Source organism: Choloepus didactylus, chromosome 2 (assembly GCF_015220235.1).
Source record: "Choloepus didactylus isolate mChoDid1 chromosome 2, mChoDid1.pri, whole genome shotgun sequence".
NCBI lineage: Eukaryota > Metazoa > Chordata > Mammalia > Pilosa > Megalonychidae > Choloepus > Choloepus didactylus.
In genome coordinates this window covers 4,534,393-4,553,701 of record NC_051308.1, presented here as the reverse complement: position 1 = coordinate 4,553,701, position 19,309 = coordinate 4,534,393, and the positions used below count along the sequence as shown (strand labels likewise).

The 19,309-nt window shown below is 37.5% G+C and overlaps 1 protein-coding gene across 12 annotated transcripts in view; it reads left to right on the top strand.

Annotated features, from left to right (window-relative positions):
- SYNE1 (spectrin repeat containing nuclear envelope protein 1) overlaps nt 1-19,309 on the top strand; it is a 499,900-nt gene that overhangs the window by 190,386 nt on the left and 290,205 nt on the right. For all 12 annotated transcript variants that reach the window (XR_005214357.1, XM_037819664.1, XM_037819684.1 and 9 more), the window contains 11 exons: nt 939-1,112; nt 3,703-3,861; nt 4,151-4,315; nt 6,161-6,295; nt 8,307-8,465; nt 8,684-8,892; nt 9,419-9,527; nt 11,610-11,774; nt 14,257-14,424; nt 15,944-16,114; nt 16,937-17,077. Coding sequence is in view for 11 of the 12 variants with exons in the window: in XM_037819664.1 (XP_037675592.1) it covers nt 939-1,112; nt 3,703-3,861; nt 4,151-4,315; nt 6,161-6,295; nt 8,307-8,465; nt 8,684-8,892; nt 9,419-9,527; nt 11,610-11,774; nt 14,257-14,424; nt 15,944-16,114; nt 16,937-17,077 (1,755 nt within the window). In the remaining variant the exon portion in view is untranslated. The remainder of the gene's footprint in view (nt 1-938; nt 1,113-3,702; nt 3,862-4,150; nt 4,316-6,160; nt 6,296-8,306; nt 8,466-8,683; nt 8,893-9,418; nt 9,528-11,609; nt 11,775-14,256; nt 14,425-15,943; nt 16,115-16,936; nt 17,078-19,309) is intronic.

The window sequence follows — 19,309 nt, the reverse complement described above, 5'->3', positions numbered from 1 at the left end:
TTAATAGCGTAAACAATATATCCCCCACTTCCTTCAAGGATTAGCATTGGAATATTACTGATTTACATCATTTACATTATTGTTTTTATAACTTGAGCAAAACAATGAAATGGTCTACTAATGATGCTGTTTGATTCCCTTTCCTTGGTTGTCTGTACGTAATACCTTGGAAGTAACCCTAAGTAAAAGGAGGTGGGCCGGGAGGTTCTTGGAGAATTGCATGGTCCCAGTTTCTATCAAATGTGACAAGGCAGATACTTTCTGGAGCTATGGGCTCATCATGAAGATTATGTAGCTGCATGAACTAACAACCTTTTAAAAGAAAAGTGACAGATGAGGCTTGAGCCATTCAGTCTTAGGGAGATGTCACCTAGTGTGGGAACCGTCATGAATGAGTTGGTCTGTGACATGAGCTCTTGGGGTGAGTCAGGTTTTGATAGGCAGAGAGCAGAAGCATAGAATTAGTGTGAGGTGGGAAAGCTTGTCTGGGAAAAGTAAGCCAACAAGTCTATAAACATTCCTGAAGACAACCACTCGAGTAAGAAGGGTTCTTGAAAGTAAAGTAAGAAGACAGAGGTGGGTTTGGATAATGCAATTAATGTAATTGTAATCAGTGACTATCTTAGTTCAGATTCCAAGGCTGAAGTGAAGATGACTTGCCTAGCATATGAAGTGGAATTTGGATGCCATCTGGCTCATGAACCATAATCAGTTAGTTGGGAAAGTGCTCTCCAGATGGACTGTATAGATGAATTTTCATGAGAAAACTTTGTGGCCATTTGTCTATGTTATTAACAATATACAGAAAATACCATGAAAGGCATTTCTTTGGGGATTTGTAACTAAGGAGGGAGATGAAGAGTGCCCTGAATGTGGGGTATTAGATGTCATTTAATGCAATTAAATTTAATGGAATCTTTGTCTTTGTGTTTTTAAAGGTCAAAGAATGTTACCCCCCGCTCCTCTATGAGTCTCAACAGCTGTCGATCCCTTTGGAGGAATTAGAAAAGCAGATGACATTCTTTTATGACTCACTCAGGAAAATCAATGAAACTTTAACAGTCCTTGAGCATGAGGCACAATCTAGTGCTCTTTTCAAACAAAAGCATCAGGTAAGGAAAAGTCCCTTGCAGGAGTCTCAGTTATGTGAAAGCCTATGTAAAGAGGCTAAGGAAGGGCTTACAGTGATAGAAATTCAGATTGGACAAGAAACAATTTTCTAGAGCAGTAAATAAAAGTAAATGTCCACCTGAAGATCAAACCCGCCGCGCTGCGGGTGAATTTCAGGTGTGTTCTGTGTCCAGGTATTGTCAGTTCACTGTGTGGGGCTGGCTGGCCCCTGGAGCCAGGCAATCTCTTCTGAATTAGTACATTGAGGGAGCTCAGCAAAAGTATGAAGGCAGATTTGTTGAAAGGCACCTGACTCTCCCTTCTACGAATTGGGCAATGTTGTGAATATATGATGTCCAGCAAGAACTTATGAACATCTGCTCTCTGCTGCTTGTGTCTATCTTCCAAATTCCAAGCCTGGGAGTCACGAAGGTCACTGCAGCTCTTTGAAATGAGAGATGTGTTTTAGGGATATAGTCAAGTTCACTACTCTGTTTTGAAACAAAAATCAACCTCATATTATTTAGATTGACCATTTTTGTTAAGGACTTTCTATCATCCTGTGCACTTTGTGTTGATTCAATTTTCTTGTAGTGACTTTCTGTCAGTGAATCTAGGGATCAAGTTTCACCAGCTCAGCCCATAAAGAATTTAATGTAAATAAACTATCATTTGTGTTTTTAAAAATATAGAATATATATATATATATTTAGTTTTTTCAAGTTCAGTTAAGCTCCTTTTGGGAAACTGTTGAATGTTGCTCCCCACACTTGTCTTTGGACATCAATTTGCTGCCTCACTAATTTGATGAAAGATTTCATTTCAACAAATACATGTTCTTTCTTTCTTTGATTCTTTGCAAAATATATGGATATATATACTTATATATATTAATACACACATATACATATATATAAAATTGCATACAGTTTCTGGAATCTATAGGCTGTGTTTTATGAGATCTTTTCTTTGCCTCTAGGAACAGATCTGTTTGGAGTTCTGGAAATGTGTTTGGTGTGATACCATTTTTCTTTATCTCATATAATTAGTCAAGAGGAAAACTGGATGCATAATGAGCTCCTACTGAGTGCTGCAGTTAATTGACTTATTTAATTGGTATATTATAAATGAACCTATCCATCAGAGAAGGGCACAATTAATATGCAGATGGTTTGCCATTGCAACAGATTCACGGAAGGAAGTCACATCATTTAGCAGAAAGAGCAGAGTATCTGGAGTGAGTCAGAGCTGTGTTCAGATCTTGGATCTGACACAGCAAATTACAAAGCCTTGATCAGCCTTAATTTCCTCACTTTAAACAATACCTGATAATACCTGATTTGAGAACTTGCTGTGGACATTACATGAGATATTATATAATGTGGCTAGCACATAAAAGCACATAATATGTTTTCCTTAACTGGTGGTCATTTTATTATTATTATTAATCAGCATCATCATAATCATGGCTAGTAAAGCCAAATGGTTATGTGGCCAAGCCCTAGTCTAGTGACTGCTCATTCATATTTATTAAAGAATATATTTCTTTCACTTTGAGACAGAGTGCCATTTCTTACATTCCCAAATCTCCATAAGTTGCCATCAAAGAATCCTTTCACATTTAAAATAATATTTTCTAATGTCCTTTTCAACTTACATTCCACCTCTAACTACCAAATCTTCAAAAGGCAAAGGCCACCCTTAGTCTGTTTTCACCCAACAGAACAAAAACTCTGCTCTTGCATCTTTACTTCTAGGCTACCAAACATGGTATCCAAATGAGCATTCTGAAATATTTTTTCCAAAGCAGTTGGGTATGTTGAAAGGCAGGGTGTGTGATTCAAGTCAAAAAAATGGCTGTCTGCCTTGGGCTTAGCTGGATAGCTTTCTTCTTGTCAACTGCAAAAATCTCTCTGATGCCAGGCTGTGAGTCAGGAATGGTAGGACAGCAGGAAACACTGGCTCTCCTCCTGCAAAATACTGACCAACTGCAGTTCCTCCCCCGGCACACTGCCCTGCTGCCTTTTATGATTAGGCCCTGGGCACACCATTTAATAATGATGTTGACAGCTTGTGAACCATAGCAATTCAAATGTTAGAAACTGTAGAATACACAAATAATATATAATTTGCTGCATCCGATCCTTTCAGTAAGTTATAGTGTGCAATGATGTGAAACTTATTTAATCAGATTAAAACTTGCTACGTAGGCTGAGTTCATTATTATTCTTTCAGTAACCATAGTTCTAATTAATTGGTGGAAGGAATGCATCACTAGAGAAATAATTTTTGTTTTTTGCCCTGGAATTTTATTAATGTTCATGCATGAATTACAAAAGATATAAAAGTATATAATATAAAAAAAATCTCAAAAAATCATTTTGACATTTAAATGCCATCTATAAAAAGCACCAACTTTAGTGATTGCTTAGAATTGAGCTCTTGAATAGAAATAGTCCTTTGTACTTTGGTTTTCCTTATTGCTGCCTAAGGCCTTTATAAAGTCTATATAAAGTTGTTCTTGTTGTTTTTAATGATTACTCTCTTTATTGCCTCTCTTTGAATAATATCGTGGGTTTCCTTTCCTTATAGGAACTGTTAGCTTGTCAAGAAAGCTGTAAGAAAACCCTGGCCCTAATTGAGAAAGGCAGTCAAAATGTTCAAAAGTTTGTCACCTTGAGCAATGTGCTAAAGCATTTTGACCAGACGAAGTTACAAAGACACATTGCAGATGTTCATGTGGCTTTTCAGGTAATTTGCTCCCACTGCTTTGGAGTAGGAAACTACAAAGAGTGAGGACAAATCATCATCGTTTATCATGTGTTAAGTCTTGCTAAGACTCATTACCTAATGGTGTTCAGAAATCAGTAATTTTACTTCTACTTGTTAATTAATATTGAAAGGGATTGTTTATTGCCATCATAATCATATATCTTCTTTCCAAGTGTTTTTAAAGAAATAAGTCTCTAGCTAAATGATACTTTCAATAATACAAAAAGCAGTCAGTCTCATATTGTGATTTTTTTTTTTTTTAATCAAGAATATGGTAAAGAAGACGGGTGATTGGAAGAAACACGTGGAGACCAACAGCCGCCTGATGAAGAAGTTTGAGGAGTCCCGAGCAGAGCTGGAGAAGGTGCTGCGTATGGCGCAGGAGGGTCTGGAGGAAAAGGGGGACCCCGAAGACCTTCTGAAGAGACATACTGTGAGTTTGCACTTTGGAGGGTTTGACCTGAGTTCATGGGCAGGTGACCTTGGATTAAAAAAAGAAAGAGACAGTTTGATCTAATACTGAGAGAGGAAAGGGGGAGGATGGGGAAAGAAGGAGAAATGAGTAGCACGTTATTGTGAGAATAAGTAACAGTGCCGAATGGCATGCGAGTGAGGTGGGAAGGGTGAGCTCAGAGTCACAAATGTCACCAGAAGGAAAGTTGGAGGTTAAAAGATGGGAATGTATAAAACAGTGAATCCTGTGGTGGACAATGTCTGTGATTAACTGTACAAATAACAAAGTTCTCATGAACTAGAACAAATGTGTGACACTAGTACTAAGAGTTAATAACAGAGGGGTATATGGGAAAAGTAATACCTATTCCAAACTATGGACTATTGGTAACGGTAATATTTTAATATTTATTTTAATACTCTTTCATCAACAGTAGCAAATGTACCACACCAGTACTAGGGATCAATAATGAGGGGAGGGGGTAGTGATAAGGAGTATGGGAGGATTTGGGTTTTCTTTTTTCTTTTTATTTATTTTCTGGAGTAATGAAAATGTTTTAAAATTGATCATGGGTGGTGTGCACAACCATGTGATGATACTGTGAATCAGTGATTGTATACTTTGAATGGTTTGTATGATATATGAATATATCCTAATAAAATTGAATTAAAAGAAGGAGACAGAGAAGGAGAAATGAGGAAGGCAGAAATTTTGGGGTGTGAGGCCCAAAGAAATAGTGAGCAAAACGAGCTTCAAGAGCAACTGATTAGCTGGTTTATAACTGGTCATTCTTAAGCCCCGCTCCCCCACTGGAGTAGTAGAGGGTTGTAGGGTAACCCAGTCTCCCCAAATTACTAGTTCATTATTTAGCTGAGAAATTCCTGCATAATCATCAACTCTTTTTAATAGATAATTTTAGGTGAGTGGTTACGTCCTTTGTGCTCATTTAGTCAACCATCCATGCCAGTTTGTCTTGATACTTGGTAGCTGATACATGACATGTCCCAGGGTTGTGATGTCATCTTTGCATTTATTATACTCATTTAAATTATAACAGTTTTGAGAGTCTTTGTGATGTATGAAGCAATGTATGGAGATGATAGGCACTCTGAGAACATGTATTTTGAGTTATTTTCCCTGAACATTCTGTGGATATTTTTATTAAAAGAAAAAAAAAAAACACTCTCAAATGATGTCTGTAGTGCATTTGTGACACAGTTGACTGGATTTAGGTATAATGTTGGTGATCACACAACTCCTTCAGCTTATGCACATCTCCAGAATGGCCCTTTCTCTTTGGCATCACTGTCGTTTCAAAATAAATCTGCCAACGTACTCCTAAGGCTGCGTGGGGCTTAGTCATGTGTGAACATGTGTGCTCGTGTGTGAATGCAGAAATGGCTTGTACTGGACCATTAAGGCCGTGAGCACATTGCCGTTCAGGAACTGGGAGTGGTGAGGCTTTGGCCTGACTTTTGGTCTACTTTATGACTTTACCAAAGAGGAATGAAAACTCTCTTTCTCTGGACTCAAGGTTTGAAGATCCCCTATTGACCTGACAGATTAGTCTACCAAATCTGAAAACTGCGAGAACATTTTTTTCCTAAAAAATAAAAATAAATAAAAAAAAATTGAATTTCAAATATGATGGCTTCTGACTCATAGATTATTGCAATTTCTTCTTGTAAACAAGCCTCTTAGGCAGCTATTGTCCTCTTGAAACCTGAGGGCAACCATTGAGACATGCTGCTTCATTATACAGCGTTTGAGGCTGACTTCTATTCTGCCCTACAGTCTTAACCGCCCTCCTCCTCTCCATGTCAGGAGTTTTTCAGCCAGCTGGACCAAAGGGTGCTAAATGCTTTCCTGAAAGCTTGTGATGAGCTCACGGACATCCTCCCTGAGCAGGAGCAGCAGGGTCTGCAGGAAGCTGTCAGGAAACTCCATAAGCAATGGAAGGTGAGTTGGGACATCATCGTAACACCATGGGACGTGAATCAGTGGAGAGAACATGAAGGTTTGATAGTTGAAATCCAAGAGAAATTTAAAAAGCCATTGGAAAGTTACCAAGCTACTTATCTCATTGTAAAGAAAATGGAACTTGAATAAAACATAGTTGCATAAGATAGAATTTTGTTCTTCTTATTTTTTAGAATCATCAATTGTATCATAATAACTGTTTTGGTTTCCTGACTTTTTTGGGCAGGGATAGTATGGGCATTTAATTTATTCAAGCAATATTTAATGAGTAAATATTTATGGGTAAATTATGTTAGGTATACTACTGAAATTTCAAAATAAAATATAGTTGCTGCCCTCAAGGATTTTGCTAGCTAGTTTAGATAGTTATTATCTACAAATATAAATAAAATCATTTATTGTTTAGGGATTTAATGATGAATAACACATAGTCCTTTTCCCTATGGAGTTTAAAGTCAGGTAGGGGAGATAATTCATTGCAGATATTAAAAGTATATCTCATACTGATAAGTCAAGAAAAAACTGTAAGTAATATATTTTTGAAAGCTTTGACAGAAGGAGGTGAACACATTTGGAGACTGGAAAAGAGCAAGTAAAGGAATTTGTTTTAAGCTAGGACTTTAAAGGAGAAGAAGAGATAGAGGGAGGGTCTGTGGGGGAAGCAACAGCATCCAGAAAAAAAAGAGCTGAGAATGTGCAAGTCGGAGATCCAGGATGGACTTCTGCTGAGGATGTCCTCAGGTCACGTGCTGTGGGAGAATCGTGGGAGAACAGGCCAGGTCTTTCAGATGGAGACTGACTTCAGAATCTGCATGTCAGGCAAGCAGTTGCGCTAGAATGGAGACCCTGCTGAATTTGTCTTCCTTGAGCCAGACTGGGGGGAGATGCTCCAGCAGCAGGTTGATGAGTACTATCGTAACGTAATATCAAGTACATATGCCATAGGCATTATATGAAGGAGTTGTGGGGGGTTGGAAGTTTGGCAAACTTCCATCAGGTTGTGCTGCTTTCTGGATGTCTTGATCTCAGTAGCAAAGGCTAACGACTCGGCCCTGACCATAGGGGAAACACAGTTAAAGAAATCTCTTTTTACTTTTTAATTTGAAATTTTAATTATCTCTTGTTTAAAATAAAAACAATTCTTGACAAAGAAACCTGAGTTCTTAAAGGTGTCTTTGAAGCTTAACATATCATAAATGTTATTATGGAATGGAGGCTATAATTTAAGGTTGCGTTTCATTACACATACACACATGTACTCATATTAAACAAGCTAGGATATAATCTGTTATAATCTTTCCATAGCTCCCCCTCATTTTCTCATCGATTCTCTTACTATTCCATTTTAGAGTTAACTTTTTAAATGCTACAGGATACCAGTGGGCTAAAGCAACTAAGTTTTAGGACTAAAGGTGATGATAAAACTTGTGTTTATATCAAAAAAAGGGGAATGTAAAAAATTTTGTTGCTTCTTGTTTGCTTGTTTTCTCAAGGTGTGGTCTAAGGAAAAGAGTACTTGGCAAGAGGTGGGCAGCCCTGAGCTGTTTAATCCTGGCTTTTTTTTTTTTTTTTTTTTTTAACTAGTGAAGTTTCTTTCAAGTTCTTCCTTTGTGAAGTGAATATAACATCTGCCTTTTCTACCTCACAGAGTTGTAGGTGCAATTAAAAGGGTCACATGCAGAGGAGAGATACGTGGCATAGCAGAGCGAGATATCAATCTGGGTTCAAATTCCAACTTTTCTGCTTCTTTCCTGAGCCTCGATGGTCTCATCTGTAAAATAGGAACATTCGTACTAGTTGGGGGTCCTGTGAAAATGTAATAGAATGATTTCTGTGAAAGCACCTGGCTCAAAGTTTTAGCCTGGGTCCCTGTACTTGGAAAAGTACAAAAGTTTGATACAGACATTAGTGATCAAATCACATTGGTCCCAAAGGAAATGTACATTATCAGGAATGTTATCATTTTTCTGAATCTTCTTGTGATATGCAGGATCTTCAAGGAGAAGCCCCATACCATTTGCTTCATCTGAAGATTGAAGTGGAGAAAAATCGATTCTTAGCCGCTATAAACGAATGCAGAACTGAGTTGGATCGGGAAGCAAAGTTGGTGGCCCAGGAGGGCAGCGAAAAGATGATTAAAGAACACAGGGTATGTCTCCGCCGTCACCACCGAGGGTAGAGTCATGTATAGCCTCACTGTTATTTTATGACAGAACTGATGCTTTGGTTTGGATCCGAAAACATCACATAGCTTAATTGCTTTACACTGGTCATCTGGATGAGAAACCTCCTTTGGGTTTTCTGGGACAGTGTAACAATATTGTATGGTTCCTCACTGGGGTTGTAAAAAGCACCTGTTGCCTTTAGATGTTCTTCAGTGACAAAAGTCCTCATCACCTCTGTGAGAAGAGACTGCAGCTCATCGAAGAGCTGTGCCTGAAACTCCCGGGGCGGGATGCCGTGCGAGACACACCCAACACCTGCCACGCGACGCTCAGGGAGCTCAGAGCGGACATCGACAAGACCTTCAGGCGGCTCAGGGAGGACCCGGACAAATGGAGGGACTACAGCAGCAGGTAGTCTCAGAAGTGCTTCCAGAGTCGCGTCAGAGTTGATCTCCATTCCATTCATCCAGACGGCTCTTTCATTTTATGCATTAAGGTGTTCTTATCCAGAAACACTCCATTTAATGAAGAGATGGGCAATCCTTTCTCTTGAACTCCCTAAAATCCTCTAATGTGTGGGTGTCAAGGGAAAGGTGGGGCTTCAGCCTCTGCGTTGGAGCCTCACCTCGGTGGGCACAGATGGGGCCAGATCTCAAGTGGTGCCTTCCTAACTCCCAGGTGCTCAGGCCAGCCAAGCCCTGGGACTCATCACTCATCCTTCAACTGAGCTCTCCCTGCTTGGTCTCTCTCTTCCTTCTAAGTTACTGAGGAACTCTGAGCCCCTTACTAAAACGTCAGTTTTCAGAAAGTTTGTTAATCTACTTGCTCATCCCTTGGTTGCTAACTTTCCACAAGTGAATTCAAAACCAAATATATATTTTGCCCACCCTGATATTTTCTCCCTTTAATTAGAAGATATTTATTTGTGTCATTTCAGATTTTCTGAGTTCTCATCTTGGATATCTGCAAAGGAGGCACAGTTGAAGGGGATTAAGGATGAGACAATCGATACTGCCAGCCATGGAGAGGTTAAACAGGTTGTAGAGGTGAGTCCTGGGCTCGTGTTGGTGTTGCTGGGAAATTTCCAATTAAAAAATAATGGTAGACAATCTGTTGTCTTTTTATCATTCTGGAAAAAAGTTAAGTTCTGGAAAATCACCTTAAAAATGAGTCTTCTCATATTACTATGGAAAATTTTAGGGTTTTTGCCTATTGAGTCATTGGTAACTTTGAGATTAGGTCACGTTCAGTGGTGCCTCCAATACATCCTTAGCTAATGGGGAATCGTGAGTGGAAAACTGCCTGCATGGGTGTGTAACACAGCAGAGGTTTAAGAATTGCAAGAGGCTACCAACCTTCTTGAATGTGAAGATGCCTTTTTGAAGTGAAATACATCTTCACTTGCCACTCCCAATATCCAGTGTGTACATGCAATATGTAGTATTAATTCAGTCTATAGATAGTTCTGGGGGACATGTATGGATTTTATGGATTTCTAAAATCCTTTATATAATTCTATAAATACCTACGTCTTCCCACCTCCAACCAAAAATAGCCCTCACCTCACCCCTGATTTCTAGGATTGTGCCCAAATGGGAAATTCCTGATTACTCAGTATCAACTAATCACATCTTTGCATTTACTGTAAAGATATATCAATATAGAGTATTTGGCATTAGAAAATATAATTTTCCCTACAATGAAAATCTGTTGCTTGCTTAATAGAAGGATAAAAGAGCACTTTCAATGAATAGACAAATTCATTTCCTTAGAAAATGTAAACTTAGAAAAGATACTTATCTTTCAACTGCAAATAAAGCATAAAAGAATTGCCAGGGAAAATAAGGACATGATAGGTTTTTATATAATAAGTTTTCAGCCCTTCAAAAGTCAGATTGCAGAAAAGTCAGCGAGTTGGGCCAGGTCTCTAAGCATTCTGTTGCTATGTTGCACTTGGCCTCTGGAGCTTGGGCACAGCCTGGAAAACCCAGCCAGGGTGACAGGCCTGAGTTCAGTTTGCATTCTATGAATGGCACATGGCAGCCGTCTCCCTCCCAGCCTGACCCTTAGTTTTCTAGACTCCTGGAGTCTATTATTCACTATTGTAAAATTCCTTATCTTTCATCCTTTTCATCTTTGCAAGTCACATAATTGTATTTAATGGGAATTTATTTCTTTTCTGTCCCTGTCCTCTGAGTTCCATTTTTTTCCCTCTTAAATCATATGAGACCGCCAGATGCTGGATGTGCTCTATAATAGAACTGTAGACTATATGTAGAAAGACATCTGGATTTGCTATTGGTTGGTATTATAGTACAAAAATGTTCAAGTCTTAGAGTGAAGAGATGACCTGTTTCATGGAGCCATCTGGTTTTTGCTGATATGTATTTTCCTTGGAATAGCCACAGCAGGTGTGGTTGGGGACAACTGCCTCTGAGTTATCTCCAAGTTGCTGTAGGAGGGAAAACTGTCCAATGACCATTCCCCTGAACCTGTCTGCTGCTAGGGCTGCAGGCTGGGGTCTTCCTGGCTTTGTCTTGGTGGGTTTGTGCCTCTTAATATCTTGGGTATTGGTCTCTAAAAGTTAACAAAAATGAGACAGGAAATGTAAGCTAATGAAGTTAAGATAAACCTATAGAGCATCCATAACGATATTTTACAAGTAAATGCTTCAAAAAAGAAATTAACTCACTGAAAAAAGGACTCTCATTCTTTTTCAAAATATACTGTGTTCCTTCCAGCTCACAGAAAGCAAGATAAAGTATATGCTGAGTGTAATTTTGTAATTTTGGAATCTCATTCTCTTCTGCAATATTTTTAAAGCAATCTTTGTTATGGTGAAGGGAATATCTGTAAATATGTAACCATTCAATTATTGAGGTCATTTGTTTTTGTTATAGGTAATGTTGATTTTATATATATATCAGATATTGGTTTTGGGGAAACATTTCTTTCTAGCACTCGTAGATGTAAAGGGTACAAAGAATAAAATGAGCAGGCACTCTGTTGGCGAAAGAATGTCAGGTTCTCTTACCTCCAGCTTACAGAATTTACACTGTGTCCTTTCATGCTGGAAAGTTATAGTCCGTAATTGTATTCCATTCATCAAAAGTGTCCTTTCATTCTAGGAGATCAGAAATGGTGTTACCCAAAAAGGAGAGACTCTCAGCTGGCTGAAATCCAGGCTTAAAGTTTTGACTGAAGTTTCTTCCGAGAAGGAAGCCCAGAAACAAGGGGATGAGCTGGCAAAGTTATCTAGTGGCTTCAAGTCTCTTGTAACACTGCTGTCCGAGGTATACCACTTATACTCTAAACAGTTCCCTGTGGGGATTGGGGTTTCATGTGTGCCGATATTGGATATGTCAGTTCAGATTAACGCTCTGTGTCTAAATAAGAATGCTTAGCCAGACCGCCGTTTTCATGCTTATGGGAAGCATTGTTATTTCATCGTCAGTTTCAGGTATGGCATAGAGGTTAACACAGGTTTGAGAGTCAGACAGTTCAAGGTTAAAGCTTAGCTCTGATACCCTACTTCCTGTGTGACTTTCACTTGTCATTTAACATCTCTGGTCCTTGGTTTCCTTATTTGCAAAACAGAGTTAAAAATACCCCCAAATGACAGTGTCAAGGATTAAATGCAATTATGAATGTAAAGCATTTAGTAGAGTAAGAACAGAGTAAGCACTCATGGCTGGTAGTGAGTAATAATAAAGTATTCTTTGATTACTCAGAATGCCAGGAAAATTCCCTTTTAGAAGTCTACTCGTTTTAAGCTACTCACACTCATTTGTATCTCCTTATAGATTAAAATATACACATCCATCAACTTCATTTGTAGTAATGTACTTTCCACCCTCAGTGGGAATATTTTTCCTGAGCAGTTTGCTGTACAAGGATGATGAGTAAGAGCATGGGAAGATAATTTAAAAATGTAAAGTAGAATAGGTAGTTTTACAAGTATTTCTCTTATCATTTAAATATAAACCTGCATGGAAAAAATGATGTATTCAATGACTATAGGTCCACAAAACACCCTGATTCTGAAAATCTGGAATATTCTATAAATATGCCTAAAGTTGCCTAAAGTAACAGTTAGATTGTCATTAAACCTTTTGTGATATTAAACCATGTGGTTCTGGTTGAGACTCTGGTGGTAGTTTTACAGGTCAAAATAATTTACTTGCAATTTGCATTTTATGTGAGAATTTATAAATTACAGGTTTCTTAAGACTTTTTGACAAATAGTGATATGACTAATCAAATTTTGGAGCATAAACTATTTTGATCATTTGCTCATAGCATTGGGGAAGTTTTACTAGTTGCCACTCCCATACTTTGAATGAAATTCTGATATTACTTGACTAGTCAAGTAATGGTAACAGTTGGAAAGTTAGTACATATGCAGGTGCTCTTTGATCCTAAGCCTAGGAAATAATTTTATGTCACACTGCTACATAAATTTATAGTATATTTCATCACACAAAAAAGAAATTATCCACCTTTAAAATTAAAACTTATCTTCCTAACATTTTACCTTTATCTCCCAAGTACTTTCATTACACTACCCATGGGACTTGCAGCAACAGTCTACTTCTAACAAACACGTATTCAAATATTGATTGTTTGCACACTTATCTATCTTAAAATTTTACATAATTTATTTTAGTACTTAATTAAGTACTTTTTATTACTTAATTAGCTTACTGAAAGCTGAGAGAGGAGAGTAGAGATAAACATTGTTTGTTTATACATTTATATATAAAATCATGGTTTTGACCCATTAGATCCCTTCCTTTAATTATAATCTATTTAGTATTAAAGTGTTCACAATTGTCTGCTGTAAGAAAAAAGATTGTGGACGTATTCATAATACGTGGTAAAAAAAAACACCTTCTTTCACCAGAGCTGATGATTTGCTGAGATCCGGAGTTTGCATTTTTCACAGGGTCTTATTGCTGTTTGTTTGGAGAACAACATGCTGTAAGCTACCTTAGACAACTCAGATCAGAAGAGGGGCAAAGAAAAAGATAGCATATGCGAAGGAAAAACTAGAAAGCGTATGTGGAGACAAATGATGATAAAAATGTGGATAAAGATAGGGAAGATATAGAGGGACAGACACTGAATACCAAAGATATAGGTGAAACTGAAATAGAGGATGCAGAAAGAAATTGAAGAGTGAAAATTCAGGAAAATGACAAGGAAAAGAATTTGTTAAAGACTTGCAAAATTAGAAATTATTTATTTTGATATTTTATGTGGAAATATGAGAAATGCATTTTACCCAAATACTGTTTTATTCTTTTTTTCTTTTTCTTCTCTGTTTGTATTTTTCCTTATTTACTTTGAACAGGACAAATTCAACTTTCTTGTAAGACATTTTCATAATTATGTTTTAGTTATGAGAATGAAATTAAGGGAACCCAGGAGACTATATATATGTGTGTGTATGTATGTATTATATATATGTACACATGCAAACACAGACAACACATACATGCACATTTATACTGTTTCATCATCCTGTCCCAGGTAGAATCAGTTTTTAATATGTCACAGAGCACCATCTAACATAAGGCTTCACAATTCCTGTAAGTGACTGTATATTTAATGATAATTAAATAAGCCTCAAAAATGTGTGAAAGTATAATTGTTGGAGATGTGTGTGCATATTTCAAGTAGTTGTGACAGACTTTGTACATAATCTTAAAATATTTAAGATGACATGAATTTCAGTGAAAAATATATTATTTGCATGTTTTCATGAAAATCTAGGTTGAAAAGATGTTAAGCAACTTTGGTGACTGTGTCCAGTACAAAGAAATAGTAAAAAGTTCCCTTGAAGAGTTAATTTCTGACTCTAAAGAAATCCAGGAACAAGCTGAAAAGATCCTGGACACTGAAAATCTGTTGGAAGCACAGCAGTTACTTCTTCATCACCAGGTAGATGCCTTTCCACTGCAATGCGTTTGTGAAAGTTTATTAATTACTGATAGATCCAGAGAGATGGAGAGTATAACACCTGGCAGATGGGGGCAGCAGGGGAGAGGTTGAATGGTTAAAAGAATTTGGCATTTCTGTTCTCGCTGTAAAATGTTAAATATTTCAGAAGATTTTGCAGAACAAATTCTGTAACTAAGTGACCCAATGACATCCAAAAGTTCACGAAATACTGTAGAGGGAAGCTTGATTTAGCCATGAAAATCTGTATGAAAACTGCTTGATTTTCCTTTTCCTAATAGAGAAGGAAAGCATAGAAATGGACAAATTGTTTCATATTTGAGAACACTATTCTTTTGTCATATTAAAATCTTTTTCTTGAATTTACAACTTTTAAAGCACCTTAGTTTGAGAAATTGTAACTCTCACTTGAAGTACCAGACCTTTCAGAAAAATATGATCTTACTCTGCATCAGAAATGGAAATAAAGAAAATCTGGTGCACATATTGATGATAAATAATTTTAATCAACTTAAGTCCTGATAGTCTGGTAATAGGTATTAAAATATATATGCATAAGTGCGGTATATTACTTATCAAACTCAATGTAAACAGGAACATTCAAATCAAATAGTTAATAATTCTAGCTAAGATAAAGTATAGCAAAATACTAGCTAATTTTATATATAATAATATATAAAAATAAGAGTTGCATTATAATTACACATAAAATAGTAGCCTTTAGGCTTTATAGATTTACTTAAAAATTTTGACAAGGTTGTGAGTACAAAAAAATAATGTTTGGTGTTGCATTGTTATCAATCATTGTAAAACTGTCATTTGGGTTTCAATTTGCATTGTCAGACACATATAAGATTATAGATATTTATATAATATTATAAAACTTCTTTTACTTTCTTGGACTGGGTAGTTGGTGACATAAGAATGCTTTCTTCATGAAATTTGTGTACCTTTCTATATGTAATATACTTCAGTAAAGGTTTAACTTAAAAAGAAAAAAACTTTTCCCAATACATCTCAGCACATTAATCATTCTTGATACAACTGGGAATTAAATCCCTTGGCAGATTTAACAGCATTTTTTTTTTTTTACAGAATAGTTGATAAAGAAAATTGGAGGTGGGACTTGGTGTTACCAGACAGAAAATAATTATTTTAGGAGAAGGATGTATGTGTCCAATGGATCATTTTGCCAAAGTCCTTCTGGAATATTGCATAAAATGTTCAATGTTCTCTAAAGTTGTCCCAATTCAAGCACTAAAGTAAACCAATTGTTATTTGTCATTAAAACATAAAATATTTAGAAATAAGGTACACCTCTAACTAATATAGATCCACTTTATTCTTTTGCCGGCTAATCTTAACTTTAAAATACAGACTGGGCCCTGCGCTCCGTGGGATCTCACTTTTCTGTACCTTTGTTGAAGGGTGGGTGTTCCTATCCCTGTTAGCTGCTTAGAGAGTAACCTTTATATCCATCTGTTGAACAAATGGCTGCCAGCAAAAGACAAAGAGGATCTCTGCAAAAAAGAGAGATGTGCAGCAGCAGATTGCTCAGGCGGGACAGGAAGAAGGTGGGCTGCCCGGCAGAGCCCGAGAGGAGCTGCAGAAGCTGGAGAGTACCCTGGGTGGTGTGGAGCACAGCAGAGAGAAGCAGGAACGCCGCATCCAGGTAGGAGATGGCGAGTCGCAGAGCCTTAAATAGAGGCTCTGCAGCAAAGCTGTGCAAACACTCCTTCCGCCTCTGAAGTTCCAGCGCTGGGCTGGGTACTTTGCACCAATTGGGTCTTTTCATCATCACAACAGCCTGGGCACGGTAGTTAATACATTTTGGCAAGTGTGGATGCTTAAAAAGAAAGAATTCAAAGACCTTGTCCGAAGTCACACAGCAGCCATCAGAAATAGAGCCAGGATTTGAATCCATACTTGTAAGTCTCCAGAAATTTACATCATATCATTTCACTTTTCTGGAAAGTCCAACAGTAAGCTTTATTCCATCTCATGATCTTGAAACATTAGAAGAGTGCTACTTTAAGTGAAAGTTTTTTTTTTTACTTTTTGTCATCTGCTCACTTTTCTCTCTTATCTTTCCTTGCCTTGCTTTGCCTTCCCTTCCCTTCTCTTCTCTCTTGCCCAGCCCTACACTCCTTCCCTTCTCTCTCTCTCTCTCCTCTCTCTCTTTCTCTCTCTGCAGGCTTTCTTTTCCTTTATTCCCTTTTCACACTTTAAGTAATACTATCATAGGGCTTTACAGCTGATGGAGAATTCAGAGATCATCTAGTTCACATTCTCTTTATAGATGAAGATGTTGAAACCCAGAGGGCAAATTCTTATAGAAGACATTAGAGTAATCTTCATTCAGTGTGGTAGAGTGAAATTTGAACTAAAAGTTAATTGGAAGTTGACCGCTTTCCAAATGAATGAAAACGGGACAATATTTTATGATGCACTTTAGTAATTTGTAACTATGTTGTTTATTTTTTTTCAAATTTAGGTCTCATTAAGAAAATGGGAGCGATTTGAAACAAACAAAGAGACAGTAGTCAGATACCTTTTTCAAACAGGTTCCAGTCACGAACGCTTCTTGAGTTTTAGCAGTTTGGAAAGTTTATCTTCAGAATTGGAACAGACAAAGGTATATCAATAAGTGCTTATAATTTCTGGGTACTCATTATTCAGAAGAAAAATTGTATTTTTACTCCATTCCTACTATTAATTATTATTCCTTTAATCAGTGCTAATTATTTATTGATGACACACTCTTTTCAAAGCACTGAGCTAGTTGCTCTGGAGAATGAGAACATACATAAGATTTGAACATCAAGAACTAAGCGAAGGTCTTCGTTAAACTGGGAAATGGTTAGTACTCTAACAGATGGAAAGAATTTTTAAAATCTTCCTGGAGGCAATGATATTTTTAACTAGACCTTGAAGGGCAAGTAAGACTTAGAAAGCAGAGTTTAAGGCAGAGAAAGGCTTCCCTGGAAGGGAGATGACACAAGTGAAGACTTGAGGAATGGAAGTGCTAGACTCAGGGATGCTGTATTGTCAAGCAGAATAAAGGCAAATGAACTTGGGAATTTGGTTGTACCACAAAGAGTCTTGCAGGCCTACAACAATGCTATCTTGGCAACCTGGAGCCATTGAAGATTTTTAAGAAAGACAGTCACAGTATCAGAGCTGTGCTTTAGGAGTCGAAGTTTTAGGCATTTGTAGAAAATCAGTTGAAAGGGTGAAAGACTGGAGTCATGAGATCCAACAAGAAAGTTACTGCATCCAAACATGAACACAAATAAGGAGAGTGGGGGTGGCAAGGGATATTAGGGACAATTGCCAGAGATCTGGAATGCACTCTAAGACAAGGCACCTAACTAGCTAGAGAGGGTGAAGGAAAAGAAGATGGTACCCAAAGTTCTGAGCTTGACAGAGAAGATGGGAGGGAGATCAAGGGCACGAAGGAGTAACTGTTAGCAGGGGAAGGTGACTAACTCCATTTTGGACGTAGTGAGTTGAAGCTCTAGTGGGACGTCTGAGGAATCATATTTAGAGATGTGCTTGTAAGTTCAACCCTGTGAGTTCAAACACTTTGGACACTCAGATCAGGCCAGCACATATGCAGCAACCGTTAGAGAAGTTGTACGGGCCTGTTTTGGGGTTTACAGAAAGATTGAATTACTTACAGAGATGTGGTAGCCAAAGCATATGAAAGATGTTGCATCCATGGTCTTTAGCTGTTTCTGTTTTCTTACCAGCAAAAGTCTTCTTTGTCTCTCATACTGCTAATTTTCATTGATTCTCTGATCAATAACTTATGGAGGAGCTTGAAGTTTCATAAGACCACAAAATATTTAAAGGGTCTGTATGATGTTTATTGGCCATTTAAATACAACAGTGTCAAAAAAAATCAGTTTTCTTTTACAGATAAAAATACATATACATACATGCAAATTGTTGTATACACACACACACACACACACATATATATATATGGTGTTGATTTTCACATGTGCTTTCTTCCTGATTCCACCCAATTTCTGACACCTGGGACTCCATTTGCACTAATCTCTGTTTGACCACCTTTGGCAGACACAAATGTGACCCTTTAGTCTTATTACTAAAATCCCCCTTAGCCTATGATCTTTCATGCTTTGGGATTGATGAGCTACCATTCCCTGAGCACATACTATGTGCTGGTACTGTCAGTCTAACCACTTCATATGCATCATATCATTTACTACTCAGAAAAAAAACTAAGAAATAAGTACCATTGTTGATCCAGTTGTACACACACAGAAACTAAGGCACAAAGGTGTTCCTGAACTTGTCCAAGATCTCAAGATTATTTAATGGTGAAGTTGAGTCCAATGCCCACACCTCAGCCACTACACTGTATTTTCCTCTGAGCCTCTTTGTTAATCATTGACGTTCATGAGCGTGTATAATCTAGAATAATGGATCTCTTCCAGTTCTTTCCTCACTTTTCCTTGTTAGTACAGCCTTCATCCCAGCTGGTATTCCTTGAGTATTGTGCTAAGGAGTGGAAAACTCACACTGGACTAACCTCTGTGAGCCAGGTTGTTATAGAGTGCTCAAAGCAAAATCACATTCAATCTTCACAGTGAGACATGAACATTCCTAGTGAGCAAATGGAAGTTTGGAGAGTTTTGTGGCTCGAGGTCACACAGCTACTGAACATAGAACCTGGCTTTAACTTCAGATCTCTCTGGTACCAGAGTCGATTCTTTCCTGATAACGTATTCTTTTTAGGACTTCATTATTAAGCCTTAAAAGGTTTTCTGTTTCTGTTTGATTTTATTTTTGTCAATGTTGTTCTGCTCTTTGGATTCCTTTGCATTGTGCTTTCCCT